We start from the raw sequence: 27,643 nt of genomic DNA on the forward strand, positions 1-27,643 counted from the left end.
CACTGAGTTCTACTGCCTCTGCCTGACAACACTGGCTTCTCAGAACAAACCAAGTCATCATAGTCTGACCGAAGGAAAGATCTTTTGTGGAGGAGATGTGGCTGTAGAGGGACAGGACTGAAAGCCAGGACACACCTTCAGGATGCTGCAGTGCAGTGGATCCCAAAATCTGGTCCTATTTAGATATTTCAAATCAAGAGACTCTGGGGAGGGGAGGCTGGGATTCTACATTGCCATGGGACTCCAAAGAGCAGAGTCAGGCCTCAACCACCCTGTCAATTTAGAAATGAGGAAACTAAGACTATGTAAAACTTTAATTCCAGAACTAGGTAGAGGCCCAGGAAGGCCCAGAGTCCAGGTGTTCCACACTCTCCACCACCTGCCGTCCCCAGTCTGCCAGGGCTCTGTCTGTTGCGTAACAAGCTAAATCCCCATCAAAGCTGCGTGGTATAGGAACAAAAAGGGTGGCCTGTTTCTACCAGTCTTGTTTGCCTGTAATTTCCCCCCCAAATGTGTAAAATGATGAGGATGAAGCAGACAGCATAATTTGGAACCAGATTTCCCATATCACTTCGCATTTTGTGGTAATTCTTTGGAATTCAAGTTGGATATTAGAATGTCAGTTTAAAAGGAAACCGGTTATTAGTAAAGGATAACAGGTGCTTTAAAACTACAGTAAGTGTTGACATCTGAAGGAAAGGGAGCATAATAACTTAATGCTTTTTTTGGCTTTGCATGGAAATGAATAGCCATTCCTTGTCAATTCTCACCTCTACTTCACTCAAGACTGCATATGTAACAGCAAAGATCTGTGAAGGAAAAACATTACGCTCGCTGTCAAGGACAAATAAACTATGACATCAATCAAAGTGTAATGGTACCAAGAGAAGCAAGATACCAGAAGGCTAGAGAACAACTTCAATTATGTTTTACTTTGTTGGAAAATAATTGTTAGAAACCTTTTTACCTTGTTCTCCCAGCCTTATAGTGTGAAATAGCACTTAGCTTGTAAGGCATCAAAACACATTCTTCTTTTCGCTTAAAGAAAAACTCTGGGGCTTCCCTGGTGGCGCAGTGGTTGAGAGTCCGCCTGCCGATGCAGGGGACACGGGTTCCTGCCCCGGTCCGGGAAGATCCCACATGCCGCAGAGCGGCTAGGCCTGTGAGCCATGGCCGCTGAGCCTGCGCGTCCAGAGCCTGTGCTCCGCAGCGGAAGAGGCCACAACAGTGAGAGGCCCATGTACCACAAAAAAAAAAAAAAAGAAAGAAAAAAGAGAAAAACTCTGAGTAGGGAAGCAGCTCTGGTTTGTATTACACACAAGCATATCACTCTGTATGTAGTTTCCTTCTTAGAAAACTACTCAAAAATATCTGTGGCATCTGGTTTTTGTACAAGATGTGGGCTATTTCTACACCACCACAACAAACTGGAGAATTAAAAATAAACTATTTGTTGGATTCTGACAGTAGAAAAAAACATGATATGGCAGCAAGGCATTGAACTGGGAATCAAGGGTCCTGGATTCGGGTCTAGCAGGCAGAAAAGCTACATTTCACCTCTGGATTTCTGCTGCTTTGTTGGCATAAAGAAGGGCCTTAGTGGAAGGGCTCTAAAATCTCTTCTAGATTTAACATCTCACATAGCGGGGTCTACTATACTATCCACCCCCTTAACCAAAGGAGAAGAATGCAGCTTTCCCTTGACCAGACCTAGGATTCTTGTTTACCCTGAAAAAAATATACATTTAAGAAATCATGGTAGTGGGATGAATTGGGAGACTGGGATTGACATATATACACTAATATATATAAAATAGATAACTAATAACCTGCTTCATAGCACAGGGAACTCCACTTTGCTGTACAATAGAAACTAACACAACATTGTAAAACAACTGTACTCCAATAAAAAAAAATTTTAATAAAAATAAATAAATTGATGGAAAATACTTTTAACTTTAAAATAAAAAGAAAAGAAATCATGGTAATCCACTGACATCATTGTCTATCTTTCTCCTAAAATGTTCTGGCCAGTAGTTTTTTTAAAACCTTCCCTTGACATTAACAATTATTAAGTAGTAACTATATCCTAGGTATTGCTAAGTGCTTTATAAGATTAACTTTTTAAATCCTCATGATCAGACAAAATAAACACACTGCTATTCCCATGTTAAGCACAGGGAACTGAGACACAGAAAGGTTAAGGAATTTCTAACAATAGCGATATCACAGGCCACTTTCAGGGTTCTATTCAAGTCTGGGGTAAACCAGGGGTTCGGGACCTCTGGACCAAATGCTATCTACCGTTTATGTGGTGCCTGGCCACTACATGGCAGATGTCAATGACTTTACTACTCTTCAGTATGTAGACATCACTCATGTTATTTAGGTATTGTAAAAGCATTCTTTTACAGGGTCCTCTTTATCCGTTTGACCAGCCTCTCGGAATCAAGTGATTCTCCTTTCCCCCTACCCCCCAACACCCCAGCACCCAGTACTTACCTCTTTCTTTTTCCTCTCCTCTTCCTTCCGTTTCTTCTCTTCTCTTATCTGTGCTAAGCGCTGCTTTTTGCGCTCTAGCTCAGCTTTTAAGTCACTTTTGTCAGACATGTTGGTTTCCTTGGAGCAAAAGAGGAAAAGAAGTGAATATACACAAACAACTTCTCTCTATTATCATCGCAAAAATCATTCAAAAGGAAATCAAGCTTGAAAATAGAACTTTCTGGCAATAACAGATTGTATACCTTAGCCTCTGCTGATGAATCAAATAAGTCAGATCTGGTCTCCCTCTATATAAAATCTTCCCTTTTCACGTATACATAAATATTTGAAAAATTACAGTGTTATAGTCTATTCTGGTCTGAAGAATAATAGCAACTTACTTCAGAATAAGTAACACATTTTCTGTACAAGTTTCTTAACAACTAAACAAAAAGTTAATAAGAGAATCAAAAAAGAACCATCACCATGACTTCCAATTTAGACGACAATGGACCAATTCATCCCCACACTGAGAAAAGAAAATAGGCTGTCATAAACTCTTAGACACATGCCCTGCTCAAATTTCTATGGGCTCAACAAACATTCCTCCACTGAGACTGGGCACATGGAGATTTCATTTTGCCTAATATTATATGCATCAGGGAAGACAGCCACTGAAGACCTAACATGTTAATCTTCTTTTCCTGTGAAACTCCTCCTGAACTGTCACAATTAATTTCATCTCCAGTACAAACCTATTTCTATAAGACTTTCATTTGCATACTGAATGCAACATTGCTTATCCTGGCACTTCCCCTTTTCAAAGCAAAAGATACTTGTGAACACATGAATGAGGAGACAACACCATGGCAAGTTCTTGGGACCATTTATCTGAAGAAGATTTTTAACGTTAATGGTGATGATGATCCTAGTGGTGATGGTGCCAGAAATTTCAAATAAAACGAGTTTGGAGAAGATTCTCACCAATCACAATGATTATATTTGCCTCTTTTCTGCTCCCAACTGGAAACTAAGAAAATGGAGACACTGAGACATGAAGAACTCCTCTCTGACCCAAATTCCTAAAATAAAGTAAAAAAAAAAAAAAAAAAAAAAAAACTAACCATAAATGTCACGAGTATTCATTTGCATATTACTTGTATGCAACTATGATGAATATATAATGTGTCCCTGAGTAGATGACAAAACGAGGGAAGGCAAAAAAAGGCATACAAAGCAATGAAAGCACTGTCTTTACAAGGTAATCAAGAACCTGCAGTCACCCTAAGACACTTTCAGATGAATACACACAGTTGGGAAGTGTACTGTGTTCCTACTGTCCTACCATACACATTCTGGCTCATAATGTGATGGCAAAGATTTGTGAACTAATAGCAATAATGCTCATGATAATCAATCTCTGCTATTCACGATCATGCTCTTCATTTTTCAACAAATATGTGTTAAATGTCTAATCTGTGCTAGGCATTCTCTAAGGTATCGAGTAGATGAGCAGAGCCAGATTCTTTCCTTCAAGGAGTACATAACTCAACTTTGTGAGCATGTGGTGTGGCTGGAAATGCTCCTTGAGAGATCGGCTTACTGAGTGCCAGATACTTTACATTTATTATCAAATTTAATTACAACAATCCGAGGAGACCAATATTATTATGAATGCCTTTTTCACAATTCAGATAAAGGAGACTCAGCAAGACCTAATACTGCACAGTCCATACATGGAAGGACGTCAGTTCAAGCACGTCCGTGCTCTGCACCACTACACTCCACTGATCGCCAAGGTTCAAGTTCAGAGGGGATGCAGAACAAGAGAATAATCAAGATCTGGTGGAGTGGGCGAGGGTGAGCTTTAAGGAAGAAGTAGAATTTGAACTGGATATGGAAGGAGGTCAGGAACTAGCACAGGAAAGGGAGATAGAGACACACAAAGGCCTGCAGAAGAGAGAACCAGCAGGCTGTGTACAAGAGACGCAGATGAATCCAAGTCAAGAAATACAAACTTTAGTTGGTAAGAATGGACCTGTGGAGGCAAGTGGCAAAGACTTGAAAATACAGAAGAGTGAGTTCCATTGGGTGTAAAGAGGGTTGGGAAATCAGCAGAGAAAGTGACAAAACAAACACAGAATACAAATTTGCCTAAGCCTATTCTTGTCCCTGCCTGGGAAACAGATAGGAGCAGAAACTAGAAATACGCAAGCTGCGGGGAGGCTGGTGCCAACATCTATCTGGGTCGACTGCACCTGCACCGGGATGGTAGGTGAATGTAGAGACAGAATGTGCTGGGAATGTGGACTGAAGAGAGCCCAGCCAAGAAGGAAGACGTGACTCCTGGTAGCCTTTAGATGTGGAAGCACAGGAGAAAGATTCAGTAACAATTCAACTTTGAGACTGTCAAGAGGATGTCAGTGAAACTGGGAAGAGAAGGCAAATAAGGAAGTGATGAAAAAACTTTCACTGTGTCATAATTTAAGTGTCAACAGGACTTCTGAGCAGAAAGAACGCAGAGATACAACACTGCAGGTGGGTTGAGAAGCTGGATGGGGACTGGGGCTGTGGAATGGAGCGTGAAGTCTCCTGCCAAGGCCTATTTAAACCTGAGTCACAAATTCATTGTCCTTACAGGTGCCAAGTAGATAACTGAGGAAACAAAGCAGTGGCTGAGGCCAGCCAGAGAGGAAACATTCTGCCTGTGGGAAGCAGTTCTATTCGGTTCCAATCTGATGGCTGACATGGAAGAACATGGACCCAAGCAGTTAGATCTGATTTTTTCCCCAAGAGAAGCCATACAACTGATAAAAGTAACATTTACCACTAAAACACTGTTAGCCAGTAATTTTCAACACCAAAAAACCTGACGGGAGAAAACTAGAACCTAATTCCAGAAGGCATCTGAGAAGTTACATATATTCTTCCCCAATGGGGGCCAATCTGATCTCTGTTTTTGATATTTTTCTGCTGTCAAAAACGAAATGTCTGATCAGAAAAATTACTGTTAAAGCAATAGTTGTGTCATCCTATGTTGAAAGCAGCCAGTGGAGACTTCTTAGAAAAACTTTAGAATTCTCTAAGAAGTTTCCCTCTCCTCCACATTCCCTTTTATCTCCCTTTCCCAGTCCATCAAAAGTATCTGGCATGACTTCAGTTACATATTATGGTTGTTAAAGAGCAAACCATGTAATAGAACATCGTGTATTTGTTGTGATTTTCTTGCGAAGGACTTCATTCAACAGTGGGAAGTAAGGTGTATTCTCAGTACATTTTTGCAAAGGGCAAAGGTCTTCTTAAAACTGATGAATTTACCTGACAATGTTGGTCATTTAAGTTGGTGTTACCAGCCATAGAGCCAGTATTTTAAAAATAAACAACAATAACACCAAGGGAACTTTAAAAAAAATTATGTTATATAGTGACGTTTCAAATAACACTTAACTTTTTAAGGGCAGTAGAAGCACAACATTAAAAGACAGCTACAGAGTACCTTCCACTTATTGACTTTTGGATCTATTCCAAACTGGACACTTTGCATCAACACCTGGGAGAATAAGAAATCTCAAGAGAACACCTTGTAAAGGGTTTGGAAAGTACACATTAGAGTCAATGAATGGGCTTCACACACAGTGAAATGGCTCAAATAGTGGCACTAAATGCAGTGTCAGCACTGAACTCCACAGGCTTTCCCGGGGGGGCTTGCCAGTCTGACCCACTAAATCTCCCTGCACATTAAACAAAGCAAATCGAGGAACAAAGAATGGAGGACATGAGTTATAGAGCTTCCTGGGGCTAATGTAGGTCATTGCAAAGGCAATTTTGGTGCTCGCAGTTTAAGAAAATAAGAGTCAAAGCTACCTGCTGTTAATTATTGCTCCCTTGCTGCACACACATAAAAAGCTGGTCTCTTTCATTTACAAATGGCAAGGGGTCAAGTAGATAAATCCAACCCACCTCTAGGTGTATATCGCCTCCCTGTCTGATCATCCACCTACTCTCCCACCCACCAGCCAACTACAGCTCAACTCTACCCTGGCTTAGGAACACTTACAGCTGTCTCGCCCCAGCTCCATCCATGGCGGGGTCAGCTGATGCACTGTTTATGATGCCTGCCCAGCTCTCCTCCTAGCAGAGTCCCATGTTCTGAATTTGCTTTCCAGGGTGACATTCCTTTTGCCCACATTCTCTCACAACCTACCTGCACTTGCCCGATTCATGCTCCTATTCCCTCCCACGTCTGCATCTCAGCTCTCCCCCTCCTGCAGGTTCTCCAGCTATCACTGAGTACAATCCAATGTCACCTCTTTTTTTTTCTTTTCTCATCCTGCAAATTACCCCTAGCTGACAACAGAAATCTCAACAGCTACTAATCTCAATTAGGGTATGGACTCCATACCCTAATTCCCAACTGTAACTTTTTTCAAATTTAAACTCCCTACTTCTGATTTCCCTCTCTTCCCCTGGTTCACCTTATATCCCCTTGTTCACTATGACTCATCTCCATCCAACCTCCCAAGTGTTTCAGTTCTCACATCTTTTGTTTCAGCCCATCTTTGAGCTCAGTAAACTGCCATTGTTATCATCCGAGTAAATGAATCAATATAAGTCAAGAGCTTAATACTGTGCCTGGCAAATATTAAACACCTAAGAAAAGTTGTTTGTCCTCTTCCTCCTTCTCTTTCTGCCCCTCTTCCCCTTCTGCCTCCTCCTCTTTTTCTACTATTATTATTAGCATTACTATTTTTTTGCCCAGCAAACTCTTTCCCCCAACTCCACCCTAATTCAATATCCAAAACCATCCCTCGAAATTCATTGCAAAGGATCTAAACCTAAAAAGAACTTTAACAAGAAACAAACAAAACAAATCAAGCTCATAGACACAGAGAACATATTGATGGTTCTCAGAGCTGGGGGTGAGGGAATGAGTGAAATGGGCGAAGGTACAAACTTCCAGTGAGAAAACAAATAAATCATGGGGATGTAACATACAGCATTGTGACTATAGTTAATAACACTGTACTGCATATCTGAAAGTTGTTAAGAGAGTAGATCTTAAAAGTTCTCAACCCAAGAAAAAAAATTATATAACTATGTATGGTGACAGATGTTAAACCAGACTTATTGTGATCATTTCACAATATGTACAAATATCAAATGATTATGTTGTACACCTGAAACTAATATAATGTTTTATGTCAATCGTACCGTAATAAAAATAAATTAAATATTAAAAAGTTACAGTGAGAAATACATTAAAGGTATAGCATGCTTCTCAATCTAAATGGGTTATAAAATGGAATGCACGTGGTTAAAGAGATGTGACTCAAAGAAAAAAATATTTTTGAACAATTAAATGTAGTCATTTAGTAGTAGTAAAATTCTTCTCCATTTTTCTGTTGAACATAGGGATTACGTATCAAGCTGTCCCAGGCAGGCATCCTCCCCTATCTTACCCACTTCCCCCAGAGGATGGAGAGGCACATGGAGAAATGGTTTCTTCTCTAGTTAAGAAGTTGGTTACAGGGAGGGTCACTCCTGCTGTTCCATCATAAAAACGTCTCACGGTCCTAAGCCTCAAAGAGGAAAGAACGTAGAGAGGAAGGAAGGAGGAAAACACGAGAGAACGACATGGACACTCAGGAAGGTAAAAACAGAAGTCATCTCACACCTGCCCTTTTCTTCTCAATTCACCCTGCATCTCCTTCACATTTCTTACTCCACACACATCCATAAAGAAAGGAAAATGCTCGACTTTTCTTGAACCCAACAATGCGACCCATCACCTTCATTTCCATTTCTGCACATATGGTCATGGGATGGTTTGATCCTGTTTAGAACCAAGCGTCTAACAGAGGAGAAGCAAAGGGTTTAGCTCTGTTTACACAGCTGCCAAGCAACAGAACCTCCTGAGGCTTAGCTTTTCAACCGTCTAGATCTCTATTTCCTTTCAGTTGTCTAAGTTGGCAGCAGTCTGAGATTCCATTTCTAATGCTGGCATATGCAAATGTATTTTTAAGCTTAAAGTCAGAATCCTAGGAGGTTTAAGTCATTGCCCAGCTGTTTCCAGACGCATTGAAAAAACTACCTAGAAACAAGTTCTCTTTTCCTGCCTAAAAACAGTTGTTCCTGTCAGCTCTTCACTATCAGCTATTGAACTTTTCATCTGCCACTAGGTACATGTAAGAAATTTGATCTTTCACAACGTCCTTGCACCTGCCTGGCTTCTTATACAATATAGCTGCCTCCTTCCACTTGGACGGGAGGCCAAGGGATGAATGGGACCACAACCATTTTTACAGCTATATCACACTGTCAATAAAAAGAGGGTGAGAGAAATCTCAGGACTTGGCTGGTGAAAGATGTGGGAGGGTTATATGCTAAATTTGTACAGCCATCAGTATACTGGGAAAACAAACATTTTGATAAAATCCATCTCATTGGGGGTGCCCAGGCCTCGTCTACTCATATTGTAGATGAGTTCTCAAACGTTTGGTCTCAGCATCCCTTGGGACTCTTAAAAATTATTAGTGACCTCAAAGAGCTTTTGTTTATGTGGGTTACATCTATTAACATCAACCATGTTAAAAATTAAAACTGATAAAACTTTAAATACCTAATAATTCTATAATAACAACACTAACCTTTTACTTAACATAAAACTTTTATGAAAAAATAGGCACACTTTCCAAGACCAAAAAAAAAGCATAAGAAGAGGGTATTTCTTTTATATTTTCACTTCTCTTTTTAATATCTAGCTTAAAAGAAGTCAACTGGATTCTTACAGGTGTTTGTGCATTCAATCTGCTGTGATGTGCTATTTTAGTTGTAAAGAAAATCTGGTCTCACATGAATGTGTATTCTGAAAAACAATGAGTATCTGAATAGCCTCTCAAAGTAACTGTGGATATTCTTTGATATTACACCAAAAATCAACAAATGGCAGTTACCAAAAGTTCAGTTGCAATCTTGAAATCACACCAGTCAATGAACTTTTATGTACTTTGTTACATTAAAATCCATTGGTCTGTTTTAAACTTTGAATGAATCTTTTATTCATGTATGATTTTATAACATTATGCATTGATTATTTAGAAAATTATGCAGACTTCTCAAATATCGACACATTCCATTGTACAACATCCAAAAATCACATTTGGTACTATCATTACCAAACTCTTCAGAAGGGTCTTTAGGTATGGTAAAGCTGTACAGCTCATGGTGGCAGATATAAGTTTCCCAAAACTCTAATTTTTGCTTGAAGCTCAAATTTTATCATTAGCAACAAATATTGTCAATTGTGTTCTTGAAGTGGCAAGCTCACGTCATTGATTTTTGAGAAAATTTCTGCCAAATAACCAAGCCTAAATAACCATGGTTTGTCTATGAATTGTAGTTTCAAGTAAAAAATAGTGTTTCTTGAAAAAAGGCAGCTAATTTAGCTCACAACTCAAACACTGCACAAATGCTTTTCTCTAGAGAACCACTGGACTTTGGTAAGCAGCAGAAGTGCCTTATATGCCCCCATTTGTCACACAGAAAAGATGTGTGCTCAAGGTTAGAGATTTAATGTAACTAGTATTTTTTTCCGCTTCATGAAGGATACTCTTAAGTGAAACTATTTGTCTTTTTAGCTGCAAGTGTGTGGCAGTGAGGTGCAACACCACTACTAGGAGTTTGGTGCCCTGTCTCAATTCATGCTAAGGTACTAGCAGTTTGACCTACCATCACTTTCACACAGTCCTTGCAAATGTCAATACAGTGGAAAAGACAAAAAACATTTTAGCATTATGAAAATAATTTTGACCTTTACAGACCCCTGAACACATCTTGGGATTCACAGGGATCCTCAAACCACACTTTGTCGTAATCTACTTCTGATAAGATGGAGTTGATTCTAAAGTCTATAGAGACATTTACTTAACAAAATTTTGCTAAGAGTTTATATTGGCAACCTAAACAGAGGGGGTTAGAGCTCTTTCTTTTGCAGAAAAGAAAAAGTAAAAGATAACAGGAATAAAATCACTGAGCACAGAAAATTCAGATTAGAGTCAAGAAACTACAATGATTTAGAAATATATTTATAATGATTTAAAAATACCAGGAAGATCTAAGACATCTGGATACATCATTAGAAAGACTGGATTTAGGGAGATGAGGCCTTGAAGAAAAGGTTCCATAAAACTTTGTGTGAAGGATTTCTTATTCCTCACTTGCCTACACCAGGTAATAGGTAAGGAAGACAAACTAAGAAGCCTTCTCTCACTCCCCATCCTCCTCCCCCCATAACACACACACACACACACACACACACACACACACACACACACACACACAATTAATGGGTCTTCTTCACCTTGCGAAGTGAACTAAGATGGTTGTTAATAAAGTGAAGGCTTCTCTGTTATATGAAAAGTTTTTATTCTTTTAATTTTGCTGCTTTCACAATTACAATTACACATGTTTCTTTCAAGATAAGAAACTTTAACGATTACATAATCCAGTACCAGTATTTTACCCATAAACAGGGAAACTGAGCTGCATTTATCTAAAGTGTACAACTATTAAGTGGTCGAGTCAGAACTGGAAACACCAAAACTCTTTATTTCTTGAATATTTTTCATTAAACAATGCTTCCTTTTCAGGGTTTACTTATTCAAGATTTCACTCCCTTTAGTCACAAGAACGCTCTTCTTAAACAAAAGGCACTTACGGTGGATCCTGATCAGTCTACTTTCGATCACTCTCTATCACCACCTGGTGGCAGCAAATGTAAATTGCATGGGAGAGCTGACAGGAGAAAAGACTTTTCCTCTGAAATTCCCAGCCACACCTCTAAGCCAATACTGCATAGTCCCAAGCACCACAAGAGCTTCATCTACATAGGAAGGATCTATTTATGTTAATAGAGAACAGGTTTGGAGGGAAAAAAATCTTCGTATATACATATAGTTAAATATTTATGTTGAGTTTTCGAGGCTCCTCTTAATTTTATTCATATTGGGTTGGTTCTTGACTAGGAAATCAGGCAATATTTCCACAGTAAGCTGTTAGTATCTCTCTTCTTGGGTTTGTGAGCTATATTTAAGATTGTGTTTGCATAGTGTCTCTAGCCCTACTTTCATCAAGATTCTAAGCTACCCAAATTGTACTGCCTCAGCTGTACCTTGAGCACCGGCAATTGCAGTGCATTAAACAGGAGAGCCTCTCCAGCACTCAGCACAGAGGCCCATGATGCTAGAGAGAAAAACCAATCCATAGGGTATCTGCCCTCTCATCTAGTTAACAGAATAGAGACGAGAGCTCTTCAATGTTAAAGGACTCAAAACCCATTGTCAGCTTTGCCAAAAGTTCTGGAAAATTTTGAGTCATTTCTGACCCCTACAGTGCATTCCATCCATTTAAAGACTCAACGTGCTTCTCTTTGGAAAAGGAATTGTTCCTCAATTAAGAGATTCATTCATTCATTCCTTAGAGCATCTTCCCTTGGGAAACACTCAGATGATATCAAGAGTCCTTAGGAAATGAGCATTTCAAGGACCATCCTTGAAAGAATATAAAACTAAAGATGGAACAGTTAGGACACTGGAAGAGAAATATTTTGGCATTGGGTCCCAAAGAATCTGGGCAGAAAAGGGACTGGAAAATAGAATCAGAAGAAAGGAGATGGGAGCCTTCTGGACAATATCACAAGGAAAAATAGAGTGAAGAAAGAAGTGAGGCCTTACACAAAGGATCCTGTAAAACACCTCACCTCAGGTTGAAATAGATGGGAAAGATGTATCACCTGCCTAGGCCAGGTACCAGTAAAGAAGCCAAACAAAGAAGGCTACCACCACTACTACACTTTATATGAGGTTATGTATCTGTGCTCCTAGGGGTTCGAAAGCACTTCAAAGCAAATAAAAACGAGCACTCTCAGGGAGCACGTGCAAAGTGGCAGCTTCTCCACAGACCCGATGTGAGCTCCCTTCAGCACTTGCACAGTGGCTCCTCAGCCTGCAACTGAGCTCACAGTAGACTTTCAATAAACACTTGCAGCTATATAAACGGGTTAAAGATGGCCCCTGTGTACTGGCCTCTATGTTGTTCACTTCTCATCAGGCTAGGACCACTAGATTTGAGCACCCACCAGCATCAAACACAAATTCTTACACGTCCAATCGCTTTAAATATAGCTCAAACAAGCACATTTTTAGCCACTTAGAGATCTTCTGCTTTGCATACCCTGCAAAGTTGCACCCACTATCTGCCAGTCATAGATAGGACAATGCTGTGGCTATGAGAGACCTTTAGCAGCCCTTCGGCGCTCTCGGATCCACAGGCTCCCCCGCTTGCTCCAAGCGGCACCACCAGAACACATGGCCTCCCTCTGATTCCCTCTTCCCTTTGTGGGTGGTGGCCCCATGCTGCTGTCCCTGGAGGGTGTCCTTCTATCAGGGGCAATCCCCTCTCATGCAGTCCCATCCAAGTGCTGCCCATGTTGTGCCACAATGCCACCTCGTGATCCTGTTTTTCCCTCCATCAGCCCTGAAATCCTTGAACTCACCATACCCCGCCCCCAGCCAATTTTCACCAGTCCTCCCAGTTTTACACCTAGTATTTCCAAGCCTGCCCTCACCTATCCATGCCAATCCACACAGCCCAATGCCAGGCTTCACATCACTCGTCTGACAACTGCAACCCTGTCTCCGTGCAAACCTTGCTCCGCGATGACCCTCCCCATCCTCCACAGGGAGTCAGAATGAGCTTTCTGTCATTCAAATCTGATGAGTACACTCCCTTGCCTGAAACATGTCCATGACTCCCTTTTAGTTGCAAAATGTGTCCCAGCTCCCCATCACGGCCCTTAAGATGCTCTTATTGCCCACCTCTCGATCCACAGAGGCCTCCTCTCCCTATTTCACATTTTACTGGCACGTACCAAGCTGTTTCCTTCCTTTGTACCTTTGCAAATTCCAGAAATGCTCTTCTCACCATTCATTACATGATGATGCCTATTCATCTTTCTCTCTCGGCTCAATCACATCCCCTCCAGAAAGACCGCCTACGGTCTCAAGACTGGGCCGAGCACTCTCCCTGGCGGCCCTAGAGCACCTGAGGCTGGCCTGCTGAGACATGAACCACATGTTCCACCTATGAGTGCCTCTGTTCTGTGCATACGATGCTCTCCTCCTGTTACACCAACAGCTCCTCTAAAGGAGGGGCCACATCTAATTTATCTCTGTACTTCTAGTGCCCAGCAGTAAGTGCTCAAGAATATCCCTTGAACTGCTAAATTACCATTAGACAGAAGTGTGAGATTTTCCACAATTTCACTATTGGGATTTTTCTAATCATCAGTATGTTGGGTGAGTGCACTAAGGTTTTCAATGATCCAACTCAGAAAAGTTCTTCCTTATTCTGCAACAAATCTTTATTTCCATGGGCGTGGGGGTGGGAATTGATTTCTTTCATCCATTAGGACACGTGCATCAAACCCACAATCCTAGCATTGCCTCATCCATTGTACCATCTTTTCCTAAATCAGTACATCATATACCCATTGATATAATGTTCTCCTGCCTGGCTTACATTTTTAATCTCTGTTTTTTGACTCTAAAAGGATTATTTAGCAAAATCCATTCAATTTATAATTGACACCCTCCATTATCTCAGCCAAAAACTCAGCAATCTAGAAGCCCAAAATGCCTTGAGGATAAATCATCATGCTGATAGTTGGGCTTTCTCCTTAAAAGTGATGTAAAAATATCAGTGCTTAGAACAGAGCCATCCATTGCACTTGAAGCTGTTTTCTCTGAGTTGCCAAGATGATAAATGAACGTGTCTAAAAATAAACGACTCTCGGGTAACCTGTGGGGCTGATCTTTAAAATAACTGATAACAAGCAAATCTTCAGACATGACTAACTTTAGCTTTGACTCCTTGCCTACCATCCCTATAAAGGGGCCAGATGTTCTGCACAGCAAAGTTAAATCAAGACAGCCCTGGCTGCAGAAGACCTAAATAGACAGTTCTCCAAAGAAGATATACAGATTGCCAACAAACACATGAAAGAATGCTCAACATCACTAATCATTAGAGAAATGCAAATCAAAACTACAATGAGGTATCACCTCACACCAGTCAGAATGGGCATCATCAAAAAATCTACAAACAAATGCTGGAGAGGGTGTGGAGAAAAGGGAACCCTCTTGCACTGCTGTGGGAATGTAAATTGATACAGTCACTATGGAGAACAGTATGAAGGTTCCTTAAAAAACTAAAAATAGAACTACCATACGACCCAGCAATCCCACTACTGGGCATATACCCTGAGAAAAACATAATTCAAAGTCATATTTCGTAATAAGTTCATATTTCATAATAAGTTCATAATAAGTCAAATTTCATAATAAGTCATATTTCAGAGTCATATACCACAATGTTCACTGCAGCTCTATTTACAATAGCCAGGACATGGAAGCAACCTAAGTGTCCACCGACAGATGAATGGATAAAGAATATGTGGCACATATATACAATGTAATATTACTCAGCCATAAAAAATAACAAAATTGAGTTATGTGTAGTGAGGTGGATGGACCTAGAATCTGTCATACAGAGTGAAGTAAGTCAGAAAGAGAAAAACAAATACCGTATGCTAACACATATATATGGAATCTAAAAAAAAAAAAAATGGTTCTGATGAACCTAGGGACAGGAAAGGAATAAAGACGCAGACGTAGAGAATGGACTTGAGGACACGGGGAGAGGGAAGGGTAAGCTGGGACGAAGTGAGAGAGTGGCATGGACTTATATACACTGCCAAATGTAACACAGTTAGCTAGTGGGAAGCAGCCGCGTAGCACAGGGAGATCAGCTCGGTGCTTTGTGACCACCTAGAGGGGTGGGATAGGGAGGGTGGGAGGGAGACACAAGAGGGAGGAGAAATGGGGGTATATGTATATGTATAGCTGATTCACTTTGTTATAAAGCAGAAACTAACACACCATTGTAAAGCAATTATACTCCAATAAAGATGTTAAAAAATGTTATATAAATAGAAAAAAAAACATTAGTCTATATATATATATATATAGACTAATACATATATATATATATATGTGTGTGTGTGTAAAGGTCACTACTTTAGGTGAGTATCACTTGTCCTACATACTAAAAGGTCACTGTGAATTTCATCACCACGCATGTTGGTGTCTCTAAAGATTGTGCACTCATATCTTTACCTGTTAAAATGAAATGACATCTATTTGTTTCAGATACATATATTATCATTTTTCAAATATTCATGGAGGTAGTAAATTCATATTTGTTTAAAAAGAAAAACAAAAAAGACAGCCCTGGCCAATAGGGCTGCCTATTGAGGGCACTCTATCTTGATAGAGGATACAGGCAAATTCAAGCTGCCCAGAGGCTCTTGCAACTCTCAAATGAGAACGAATTTAAACTATCATACTAAAGGAAATAAAATAAAGACACATTGATAAAAATAAGGGAAGGAAAATTTTAATGCTTAAATAATAAAGTCAAAATAGATTTTTCTCAATATATATGTTCACAAAGTCAATTTGTTTTTAATCTTCTAAAAATATAAGTTATTAAGATATCGCTACATCTTCAAACCACTTCATTCAATACCCTCCCAAATTAACTACAAAATACAAATTTGTAATTAAGCCTACCTAATTTTAAGGACGACTGATCTTGGTTGAAGTTATGATGAGTGGAGAAACTCACATAGAGAGGGACCTGCTAAGTAACACTCCACCCTCCCACCAAAGCAAACAGCTTGACACGTGAAAAGCCAAGATTCAAACCAAAATCTCCAGTGGCTCTTAACTACTGCCTATGCCCACATCTTTATGTTTTTCTCGTCTTCCCTCACCCCATGCTATTGGCTTTAACATCTGTACTGGTTTATTCTATTTCCCTTGTATTCTTTCTCTGCCGTTGTCATCCACTTTATGTCAGCAGTTTCCCTTCTCACGTTTGTTCTACAGGTGATAAAGAATAAGACGGCTGAGAAAAACACAGGACTACTAAAGATCTTACAAGTCAACATAGTCTGTAGCACTACTGTGCTCACAAGAAGGCAATAAGAAGGCTCCACAGAGTTGGTGACTTAACAAACCATCCCAGAGGAAAACCAGACCTGCGGACAGCAGAAGGTGAGGGGTGCATCCCAGGCAGAGGGAAGCATGGACAAAAGCAGGGAGATAGGAAAGAGAATGGCCAGTCTGTGGGACAAGTAACTGGATATAAATGGGACACTCAGCGCAAAAGAAGATGGAGGAAGATGAGGATGGATGTGGATCTCACCTCTCAGAGATGAGATCCCAAAGGCTGAGTGACCAACTGTCCCAGTTTGCACAGAGAAAAGGGAGTTCCCTGGATGCAGGACTTTCAGCACTTCAACCAGGAAAGCCCCAGGCAAACCTGGACAAGCTGGGCACCCTACAGCCAAAGACCTGCTATGCCATACTTTAAAGAGGTCTGAACTTCTCTGTAGGCAGCAAGGAATTACCAAGGATTCAACCAAGTACAAGACTAGATCATTTATCCCTAGCGTGTAATACACACAGCCTTTTTAAACATGGGTTGCAACCTACTGATATGTTACAAAATCAAATTCGTTAGTAGTCATAGGGAGCAATGTTTGTGATTAACATATTAGAACTACTAGAATGCACACTGCACATAGTAAGGACTATTGTTTCATGGAACTTGGTTTTGGACACACAAACATGCACTGTGACATATACATAGTATTTTTTTATTGTCAATTGGGGTTAAAAGAGACTGAAATATATTGGGCTACATCAATTGTAAAATCAATAAACTTTCAATTATAAACTTGTCTCTACCTTTGTCTTTTCTCAGCCAATATTTTGCAATGGCATGACACCCACAAATCATGGTGATGTTTGCACAGTACGCTGAGGTGAACAGAGAAAGCTGTTCACTACCACAGGAGCCTGACCCGGGCTCTGACTATCATGAGGGCCAAGAGATTAATATCTGGGTGCACATGCAACCTGCAATCCATTTGCAGGGCCCTGGAGAGGAAGCACTTCCACAGAAGGACCAAAGCAAGCTCAGCAATATTTGAGTCTACCAGAGGAAGAAAGTGAAAAAGATACCAAATAAATTCCTGCGTGCTTCAAGGCACAAACACATCAAGGTGGACGTACTTAGAAAGATTAACCCGCTTTTCCAGCTACCCTAGTATGCCCATAAGAGTGCAGAAAATCAATACTGTCGGGAATGCAGGACCAGGGCATATTTCCTGCACGCCATGTCAGCACAAATGCTGACTGACCCTAGGATTTGGATGTCTGCCATTTGTCTCATCAGCACAACCTTTATATTCCTTTTAGAAAGCAAATACCCATCTGAAAAGCTTGGCTGCAGAGTCCCCAGCCTGGTCTGCACACAGCATTCTGCACATGAATGGATAACTCAGTGGAATGAGGCAGTATTCAGAACAGATTTCTCAACTAGTCCTTAAAGGATTAAACCCTTCTGATACTCATGTGCATTTTTTAAATTCAAGACTTCTTTTTTTTTAATTTAGCTAGAGTCAGTTTCAACCATCTGTCTCTTTGAGTGAAAATAGGAGTCAGGCTTGTATATATGAGCTGTTGAAGAAAACCAATTTTGGCAAAAAAAATTAAAGTGGAAGAAGAATTATATCTCCATTTTCGAGACCATGCTAAGGAGTAACAAAATATCCAAAGTAAGGAGGAACTTACATGAACACATCTATCTCCTTTTCTGCCTGTTAGGCTGCCCCCATTCCTGACCGTTCCTTGACTGAACTTCACTGCAAGTAGACCTCTGCCCCCCAGTCATCGCCTTGAGAAGTAGCAGAGTAGAGACATAAAAGGGATTTCCTGGATTTGAGTGACAACATTTAGGGGTGTGGGAGACAATAATGGTAGGTAGTCCCCAAGAATTTGGAAATAATGGGACTAGAGCATGATCACTTTCTGAAAGTTAAACTACACCTTATCTTTTTTTTTTAACTTTTAATTTTATATTGGAGTATAGCTGATTAACAATGTTGTGATAGTTTCAGGCGTACAGCAAAGTGATTCAGTTATACGTTTTCCCATTTAGGTTGTTACATAATATTGAGCAGAGGGCTTCCCTGGTGGCGCAGTGGTTAAGAATCCGCCTGCCAATGCAGGGGACACAGGTTCGAGCCCTGGTCTGGGAAGATCCCACATGCCGCGGAGCAACTAAGCCTGTGTGCCACAAGTACTGAGCCTGCACTCTAGAGCCTGTGAGCCACAAGTACTGAGCCTGCACGCCACAACTACTGAAGCCCACACACGGAGAGCCCATGCTCCACAACAAGAGAAGCCACTGCAATGAGAAGCCCACGCACACTGCAACAGAGAGTAGCCCCTGCTCGCTGCAACTAGAGAAAGCCTGTGCGTAGCAAAGAAGACCCAATGCAGCCAAAAATAATAAAAAAATAAAATTTAAAATATATATATATATATTGAGCAGAGTTCCCAGTGCTACACAGAAGGTCCTTGTTGGTTATTCATTTTAAATATAGCAGTGTGTACATGTCAATAAACTAGTCCTTATCTTAAAAGACAGGACATCTCCCAAGTCGAAACGTCACACAGTGCCAGAACATCAAAACTAGGATTGACCAAAGGTAATGCAAAACCACCACATAAATTAGCAGTGAACAATTGTAAATCTGTTACAGTTAAAGGAGAATGAAGTCTTAAATGACAGGAAAAGGGGGTGTGAATTTATCAGGTTTTCTCTAGTGCATCCAGGGAAACAGATGCTCTGACCAGTCAGTTGACGTCATCATTCCCGTGCATCTGTTAGGAGAGTCACCACGATGGCGCCAGGCTGCTACACTGCAGCATCAGCTGTGACAACTGCTCCCCGTGCTCTGGCCCCATGTACATCCAACCTTCGGTCTTCCACACTCCAGTTAAAGGCAACTCCAGCCTTCCAGTTAACTCAGACCAAAAATCTTGGAGTCATCCCTGTTTTCCCTTTCTGTCAAATCCCACATTCAGTTCAGTAGCAAATTATTTGGGCTCTACTTTCCAAGCATTTCCAGAATCTGTCTACTTTTTGCCACCTCCTCTGCCATCACCCTATCCCAGCCACCATCATCTCCCATCATATTATTGCAAAAGCCTCCTAAACGGTCTCCTTGCTTCTACCCTGGGCCTGTCCCCCCCGCTTTACAGTCTATTCTCAGCTGCAATGGTAATTCATTAAAACACAAGTCAAATTATGTCACTTCTCTGCAAAAAGCTCTCCAACGGCTCCCATCTCAGAGTAGAAGCCCAAGTCCTGCCATGGCCTCCGTGGTCCTACCCAATCCAGCCCCATCAATTTTCTGATCTCATATCCAGGCACGCTTCCCTGCTGTTCTTCAAGCATGTCAAGTACACTCCTGCCTCAAGGACTTTGCATCTACTATTCCTTCTGCCTGATGCACTTTTCTTCTCTAAAAATCCAAAAGATTTGCTTCTTCAAAACTTAGCTCAAATTTCATCTCGAGGTCTTACGTCGTCACTCTTTTTAAAAGGGCAAACCCCTCCCCCCACTGCACACGCATCTCCAAGTCTCCCATTGCCTTATTTTTTTCATTATGTGTTATTACCACCTAACATATCCTATAACATATTTAAATATTTTTCATGTTTTCCCCTTCTCCTAGCTCCAATGAAGGCAGAGATTTTGTCTGTATTGCTCACCAATGTGTTGCCAATACCAGAATAGTGACCAGTACAGAGTAGACAATAAATATCTGTTGGACGAATGAACGAATTTGGCTTCAAAAATTGCCTGAGTGAGCTCCTTCCTTGCCTCCCAGCCTTGTTCTCCATAAAAAGGGTCAAGGTTCCACTGGCTTTGAGATTCTCCTATGTCTGCTCCCTGACCCTCCCTCTCAACCCTTTCGCTGTGATCTGGTGTCCTCAATGGCTGTATCATTGCCACACCCAGATTCTACCTCCCTTCCTGGTCCTTTTGAATGTATTACATAATTATACCATCTGCTTGATTTTTCAATGCCCATATTACCTCTGGACTTAACCTTCAGGATAACCCTTAATGCCCACAGGCTAGTACTGTCCCAACCATACCCAGCTCGGACCTCTGAATCCAAAGGCCTAAGAACCCAAGTTCTCAGGAGACTGTAGAATACTAACCTATAAGCAAGGACACAGTGATCCCATGGGAAGAAGTTAGGTTTCTCCTGGCAAGTCAGTAAGTTGGCATTTATGTTTGTAGCCTACTACGTAACCTACACTTGCATTGGGTTGTGTGACGTCGTCACTAAGTTGCTGGAGGATTTTGGCTACGTAAGAACAATCTAATATCTATACCCACAAAACTGAGATTCAGACCTTAATCCTGCCTCTCCGTCTGTCTAGCTGATTGCTGGCTGGCCCTGATCACACCTCTGTCCCCACAGCTGCAACATGACAGGTGACTACAGATAAGAATGTTGATGCCCACGAGTGTTGCCTGCTCACGTTCTCAGCACGTGAGCACGCACCCACACATATGCACACACAATCATCTGACCCCAAGTTCCTTCAGTAGATCAGAGCGTGCTTCTCCCCACCGCTGCAGCCCATGTTGCATAGTGACCATTTGCAGGAAAGAAGTAGGGGGCGGAGGGGAAGGAAGGGGGATGATTTACCTGATCGAAGGGGATGCGAGAATACCTTGGGTATCTGAGCAAGATCCCCATACATTTGTAAAGGAGGGAGAAGCACACTGATCAACGAAATTTTCTAATTTGCTAATAAGAGCCAGGAAACCCAAGTAGTTGGCTCCACGAAATGTATCTTTATGTTAATGCAACTTAATGGGTACTTACTGAGTCCCTATAAAGTGCAAAGTGCTGTTCTGCCTGCTGTGGGACTTACACAAATGATTAAGCGGAAAGTGACCAAAAGGTACAGACTCACAGTTATAAGATAAATGAGTACTAGACTACCGTTAACACTGCTATATAGTAAGGTTGTTAAGAGAGTAGATCCTAAGAGCTCTCATCACAAGGAGAAATTTTTTTTCTTTTTTTATTGCACCTGTGAGATGATGTATGTTAACTAAACCTATTGGAATCATTTTACAATGTATGTAAATCGAACCATCATGCTGTACACCTTAAACTTATATAGTGATGTATGTCAATTATTTCTCAATAAAATTGGGGGAAAAAAAATCCCAGAGGGGAACACTGGGCTAAGTTGCCAGGCTAAGACACCCTCCCTGCTGGGAGTGTTTGGATAGGTAATACCAACATTTACCACGTACCTCTCCCTTCCTTACGCTTTCAAGGCTAACAAAGGGCACGTCTGATTTTTTAGCTATATTAATCTATGCAAAAAGTTATAATACAGCCTTTTGCCCTGGAAAACTACCCTTTGCTTTTGAGACAACAGGTTAGCAGTAAAAACAGTCTTATTTCCAGGTTCTCAGAGGATTTATTAATGTAGTGCCCTTGTCAGGTAATAATAAAAGTAACATATTCCTAATTGAGCTCTTACTATATGCCGGGCACTGCTGTAAGTCTTTTCCATGTGTTAACTCATTTAATCTTTTTATTAGTATTCCAGTTGGAAGAAGCAGGACTCAAGCCCAGGAAGTTTGGGTTTTAGACTTCCTTCACCACCAGTAGTCAACTTTCCTTAACTGCCATTATACTAATATGTAAAAGAAGAAAACAACAACAAGAAGAGCCTACGAATTTAATTTTTTCTATAATAAATATGTCTAATTTCTATAAGCAAAGGAAATCTGCTTTTAAAGGTTAACTTTTTGACTGCTTGTTTATGACCTGTCCCTCTTTACTCCAAATCAAAGTCCCTTGAGAGCCGAGACTTGGGCTGTCTTGGTCACAGCTGTATCTCTGGTGTCTGGAACAGACTTAGGAAGCGTTCATTAAATACATTAGCCATCCTTCTGTTTCTTCCTATTTTCCATTTTATTTCTTTTGAGAAAAAAAGGGCAGGGTCATGATTTGTACAGTGAATTATATGATCAACCTATCCATAAATATTTGTTGAATGAATAAATTATCTGAAAAAAAAAAAAGAGTCTGTCTCAAAAAGCTTATAATATGGTAGGTTCTGAAAACACTAGCTCCACCGCAAGGGAGAATGGAGCAAGTACAGGATAAAGGTTTAAAGCACAAAGGACAGCTTGCAGGAACCAAAGCACACAGTGGGCTTCAAGAAGGAGGGGCCAGGAGAGCTGGATATGGAAATGTGGGTCAGATGGGAACTGGGAAAGCATTTCCTGTGGAAGGAGAGTGAGCATGAATGAAATGACAGGGGCAAGAAGCAGCAGCCGTGTTTGGGGAATGGCAAACAGTTCAAATGGACTGTGGTGTATGGTCAAATGGGCCCAAGGCAGCAGGGGTGCTACGGGAAACAAGCTGGAAAGATGTGTGTTTGGTGCAAAACTCTCAGGTCTTAACTGACCCAGGTCAGCCGTTTCTGCCCTTTGGTCTTTCCTCACTTTAGAAAAAAAATATTTATTTTTAAAATATGTAAGGGTCTTGAAAAAATCAAACATTTCCATGTTAAACCGAGCCAATCTATTCAAATGTGTTAAGTAATGCAAACAACGAGAATTAACACTTTCCTTGCGCATCACACCTTTGCTGTACATAATGAAAAAGTGAGAAATTAAGCGCTCAAAATAGGTACCTTAGCGTTTGTAATACATCCTTTGCATAAGATAAGCGTTCAGGGTGGAAACTATTCCCCAAGTAAACGCGTAGTTTTCTGTTCTTCACACTCCAAAAGGAATATGGTAGTTGGGGATTCTGGCAAATGCCTTTGAATGGACATATTTATCTAGGCTCTGCTGGCAGGATGGCTCAGACTTGGAACATCATCAGGGTACATTAAGAGATTACTGAAAGAACAAATAAATGAACAAATGAAAAACTGAGCCCTCACATGCATGATGATGTGGCCAGCTTGTGCAAGCGTTTTTTGTTTGTTTGTTTGTTTGTCTTTAATGGTTGTCACAAGCTGTTACATTTTCTTCAACCTGGCCTCACACTGCTACAGCATTCCCAATGTCTGGCAGGAGTTTAAGGAATATCTGTTAAATGAAGGAATGAATGAACGAATGTTACAAGTGGAACAGTTATGTGGGAAAGGAAGTAGACAGAGATTGTCGTATTTATTTTTCCAGTCTGGCACCTGCCGTCTTATTTACGCAGGCCCCAAGGGAATGGCAGAACCTGGCCAGAGATGAGAGTGATGCAAGGCTCTATCTAGTATACAAAATCAGAGCTTCTTAAATTTGGAGAAAAAATAATGTAGAGCTTACCAGAGGAATCTCTGGTCTGACCTCTCATTGGTGCAATAATCCCGTCACAGAAAATCTGCACTGGAGGTGGCACGTTTGAATTCTCCTGGGCATTGGGAACTCACTACCTTATAGGCAGTCCAGTTCTTTTCTGAACAGCTTGAATCAATCAACGGTTCTCTCCATTATGCTGATATGAACTCTCCTTTGGGGCTGCAATAGATAGGTGTCCTCATACCTACTTACCAAAGACAGGGTCCCCACGCCCATCCCTTCACCTGCTTACAGCCCAGAAGCTCTCAGCGGCACCACCTCAAATTCATCCACTTTGTATTCAAGGAGTAGTGGGGGAAGAGGAGAGCCAGAACAGAAGAGAGAGAGGGTGTGAACTGGCCAACATGAGCCGCACAGTCTCCCGCCCACCACACCCAGCCTCTAGCTCACCAAGCTTTTACCTGTGGTGCTGGGCCCAAGCACATGGACCTTTTAACTTTCTGGACTCAAGCAAGCAGAAGGCCTCCAGGATTTAGCCACAGTGGATTTGTATCACATTCGCATTTAATGTAACATGACTTTGGAGTGGTGGAGGTAATCATGGGGTGGGGGGAGTTTAGAAACGTGTCCTCGGCAGACCTGAATTCCAAGATCAGAATAGAGGTCAACTTCTCTCAAGCTGCTTCCAGTGGGTAGAATAGGAAAGCATCTTTCCTTCGTGAATATATGTCATCTGGTGAAGAGAAATGGGTGTGTTTCTTGTACTTGAATAAGACCTGTTGTCTTTGTTGGTGAACTCACAGGTGCAGGAGTCACGTCTCTGTTTATGAGGCAACCACCACTCTCTGCTCTGCAATTCAGAGCAAACGCTGTCATAACCCATGTGCAGGTAGGTGCTCGATAGCAGCTCTTAGAGACGAGGCTGAGTTAGAGGACCTCAGGGCTGAAAGGACCGTCAAGGTCAGCTGGTACCTCTTCCTCTCTCATCATGCTGTGACCCATGGAGGGTGACTTTCGTTAAAGTTCATTTAAATAGAGAATTAAAATAGGCACGTGAGAGTAATTAATTAAAAACTCACATGAACATAGTAGCCCCAAACAGAAAACAAGGCAAATGTCCATCAATAGGAGAATGGATAAACAAAATGTGGTATGTTCATACTTGGAACACTATCCAGAAATAAAAAGAACAAGTTACTGATTAAAAAAAAAAAAAAGAATAGAGGCCAACTTGATACTCTACAGGTCTCTGGACTAAGGTTGCCTCACAGGCCAGGAAAATGCTAACTGACCATCTGGCCCTTACACCGTACTCACCCTGATCTATTGAGCACAGAAAGAAATGCTCAACGTGATCCGGACTCAGGAAGGTAAGACTTCCAGAATCCTAGGAATTATCAAGCACACATTCATTCTGGGCCCAGACACTCAACAAGTGACACATTTCAGGAAGTCAGTGTTTGTACTAAATGCACCAAAATGATCCAGGGGGAAGTATTTAAACCCTATAAGAAATGTAAAATTAAGTAGTATTTATTCTTTCCAATCTCACCACAACACTAGGAAGTAGGCACTGTTATTACCAGTCCTGCTGCACAAATGAAGAAAATGAGGAACAGGGAGGCAAAGTAACTTGTCAAGGTCACGCAGCTAGTAAGCAGTGACACCGGGATTTGAACCTTGGCCCCAGAGGTCACGCTCTCGTACTAGCTCTTAATCACTGTTACAATTTGTTTGGGATCAAACCAGGCCCAAGAACAAAAGAGGAAGAATGAAGATAACACATTAATACTCATGGTTTTGCCTGGTTAACACTGATGTCTGGTCAGCCTACACATTCAAAGAAGTGATTATTCACTTAATTATTAACAACTTCCCTTGTCTGAACCTCCATTACACTGTTATACTTCTATTAGGTATTTACCACATTTTACCTTATACAATAACCATGTGATATATGTGATGACATAAAACCCTATGTTACGGATATTAAACTTTCCTATTTTTCTCGGATTAGACATCAGCCCCTTAGGTCTATACCTTGCTCATCTTCACGTGCCTACGAAGCACCAAGTCTGGCTCATGGTTGCCCCTCCCTAAGTACTAAAGAATGTTCCAGACTAGAATTGAAAAACTACTGAAGGAAGATACATTTCACCCCTACACATATTTATTTTATGCGTTATCATAAAATCTAGACTTCTAAGCCCACTGATTCCAGGACCCTGTTATCACTGATGATGCTGAAACCATTCAAATGCACTTTATAGTCTAAACGGGCATTCTTTCAGGTGCTACTGAAGTTGCGTGTTGCAACCACTACACATGTGATTGTATCTCGGCGAGCTGCCTAGGGGTGTGGTCAGCAGCACGAGTAGGCAGAACTCAGGCAAGCCCCTCCCTTCCAGTCATTCGGATTAATTACAAACATTCCTATTCCGCTCCTCCAGGACCAGGCTTAACAACCCCTGTGCAGTCAAGGACAGCCATCTGATCTGCTCTGGCTAATGAAACGTGAGGGACTAGGGCACACTTACCAAGTGAAACCTCTCTCAGCGTAAGTCTCTGAGTGAACGTGGTCACCAGGGCCCCTTACTGACCCACACTAGACATGTAACACGAGTGAGAAAAATCTTTCCTCGTGCTCCTCCGCTCAGGTTTGGGAGTTGTTTTTTATTGAATCATGATGCAGCCTAACCCTATCAGTGCACTCCCATGGCCCCAACACACTCCAATGATCCAGCATTCTGGTTACTTTTCACCTTCCTTGATTTGGTGTTGACAGCTTCCAGTACCCTCCTTTACCACCCCCCACCCAAGCCTGCTGGGGACTGCCCTCTGAAAAGGGTGTCACAAAGACTAGACTCTGTCCTTGAGCAAAGCCTAGACAGGTTCCTCCGAGCGGTTTTCAACTAGGCCCAGTCTGTGGGCATGTTCTCAAGAGCCCAATTTTAGCAAGAGTCCTGAGAAGTCAGTTTAGCCAGAATCCCTCCCCCGCGATATCTGAACACCAGCACCTGATTGATATCTGATGGGATTCCTCACACGCCACCACCTCCCAAGTGATAGCTGATCACCTTGGCCTGCCTTTATCAAGAATCCTATTAGGTTCGTTTAGCCTGAATCCCTGCCCTTATCCCTGATGTTTCCTCTTAATAACTTTCCATCCACTGATCCCCACCCGGCTACTTGGCTATAAATTCCCAACTGTCCTTGTATTCAGAGTTGAGCACAATCTTTCTCCCTGTTGCAAAACCCCATTGCAGTGGTCCTAATATCTATCACGACACATAGTCCCCCTGAATAAAGCCTGCCTTACCATTTCTTTAACAAGTATTATGAATAAATTTTTCTTTAACAGGTGTAAAGACTAAGAAAGCACTGTCATTATTAAACATATGGTTGTCAGAACACGTGTCCTGGTTAAAGTAACTTTCATTCTGAATTTTCCCCAAAGAGTTTACAAAATATTCTTTTCCACTTGCTGCCCAGATCTACCTTCCCAGTGTTTAGGAAGGCAATGGTGGGGTTGACATTGTCAAGGGGTGTTAAAAAAAAAGAGACAACAAGCCCAAAATTGAGTCACCTGTGCTAAGTCTATGTCACCAAACCAAAACTTGATACCTAACTTAATTAAAGTTTCAATCCCTCCCAGGAGCAGAATCTGAAACTAGTCAATCTGGAATTACCTGATCGGCACTAGTGAGGTAAGTGGGATGCAGCCTGATGCATGAATTGTTGAATAAAGCCAATAAGATCTTTAAAATTTACTCAGTTGAATTTTCTTTTTTAACAGACTTGGTGGCGGCAGTGGGATTCAAAAGAAACTTTTCACAGC

The 27,643-nt window shown here is 41.3% G+C and overlaps 1 protein-coding gene across 4 annotated transcripts in view; it reads right to left on the minus strand.

Annotated features, from left to right (window-relative positions):
- DYNC1I1 (dynein cytoplasmic 1 intermediate chain 1) overlaps nt 1–27,643 on the minus strand; it is a 340,153-nt gene that overhangs the window by 296,845 nt on the left and 15,665 nt on the right. For 3 of the 4 annotated variants that reach the window (XM_079932590.1, XM_079932587.1, XM_079932589.1), the window contains exon 2: nt 2,503–2,619. In XM_079932590.1, the coding sequence (XP_079788716.1) occupies nt 2,503–2,610 (108 nt within the window). In that variant the 5' untranslated portion in view covers nt 2,611–2,619. Of the gene's footprint in view, nt 1–2,502; nt 2,620–3,465; nt 3,728–27,643 lie in introns of those variants that run through there. The other variant, XM_079932588.1, reaches the window with a different exon arrangement.

This window comes from Stenella coeruleoalba (assembly GCF_951394435.1).
Source record: "Stenella coeruleoalba genome assembly, chromosome: 9".
Lineage (NCBI taxonomy): Eukaryota > Metazoa > Chordata > Mammalia > Artiodactyla > Delphinidae > Stenella > Stenella coeruleoalba.